The sequence below is a fragment of the Trypanosoma equiperdum genome (assembly GCF_001457755.1).
Source record: "Trypanosoma equiperdum strain OVI genome assembly, contig: ctg_632, whole genome shotgun sequence".
Classification (NCBI taxonomy): Eukaryota; Euglenozoa; class Kinetoplastea; order Trypanosomatida; family Trypanosomatidae; genus Trypanosoma; species Trypanosoma equiperdum.
In genome coordinates, this window is record NW_027124568.1 from 496 (window position 1) to 1,529 (window position 1,034).

At 28.6% G+C, this 1,034-nt stretch overlaps 1 pseudogene across 1 annotated transcript; it reads left to right on the forward strand.

Moving 5' to 3' along the window:
- The first annotated feature begins 220 nt into the window (after positions 1-220).
- On the forward strand, positions 221-538 carry TEOVI_000291500:pseudogene (annotated as a pseudogene). The gene is given in 3 exon segments: positions 221-376; positions 378-509; positions 512-538. Coding segments are annotated over 3 exon segments (315 nt in total).
- Positions 539-1,034: the final 496 nt, after the last annotated feature.

Here is a 1,034-nt window from a genome sequence, read left to right on the forward strand (position 1 = left end):
CTCCACATTCAGTTGCTCGTGTAGCAGTGTGCACTAATCATTCATAAAGTTTTTAATTTTTGCCAAATACATTATTACGAAACTATTTTCATACACACGCAGACATACACAAACAAACCATTGGGACAATATCTTTGATGAATTTTCTTCACTATATTTACAGTTCAGTATTGATTAAAATACACTTTTCTGTATAATTCAACACATGTGGAATTGCACACAAAATGTGATAGTACTTATAATCAATAAGTTCTCAATTTTCCTCATACGGTCTCTTTTCATGCATTTCCATCCATATATAATTCACAGAGAATTACTGCAATATCCTTCATATGCTTTCAGGATTCCATATGTCACAATACAAATAATATATATCCTCCTACATAATTTGAACACAATATTGCTTAACATATATATTATCACAAACGTATGATATTACACTCCTCCTAAGAATAATAGAATCAAATTATTTCTATTTTGCATCATTACATGAAGCTTTGGAAAAGGAAAAAAAAGAATCAAACAAAAGGCAATGTAAAGAACACAGTTTCTTAATACAGATTATAACTTTTTTGTGAGTTTCAGATGCAAACACAAAATGTTTAAACAGGGAAACAGTAAAGGATGGTACTGGTGATGTAAGCACAAATTAACCAAAAATAGAAACATAAATAAAATTGAAACTTATAAAAACACAAAAATATATATGATACAAATATTTACCACATATTATAATTCTCCACCCTCACACTTAAATTATAAAGAGTGCATAACACACATATGTGGTAAAACTAATACAACTCGAATATACGTATGTGCCATCTTCTTAACATAATCATTGTAATATTTAGTCAGTGTTTGTGTGTGTAGAAATGATGAAATGTAATTGTAACAAATCAGGCACAACACAAACAAAATATATGCATTATATTATTCTCTAAAAAGGAGGAGAGAAAATCAACAAATATTACTCAACGTTTCTCACAAGTAACTTTTCTTCTGTATATATATATATATAACACGACAGCTGACAA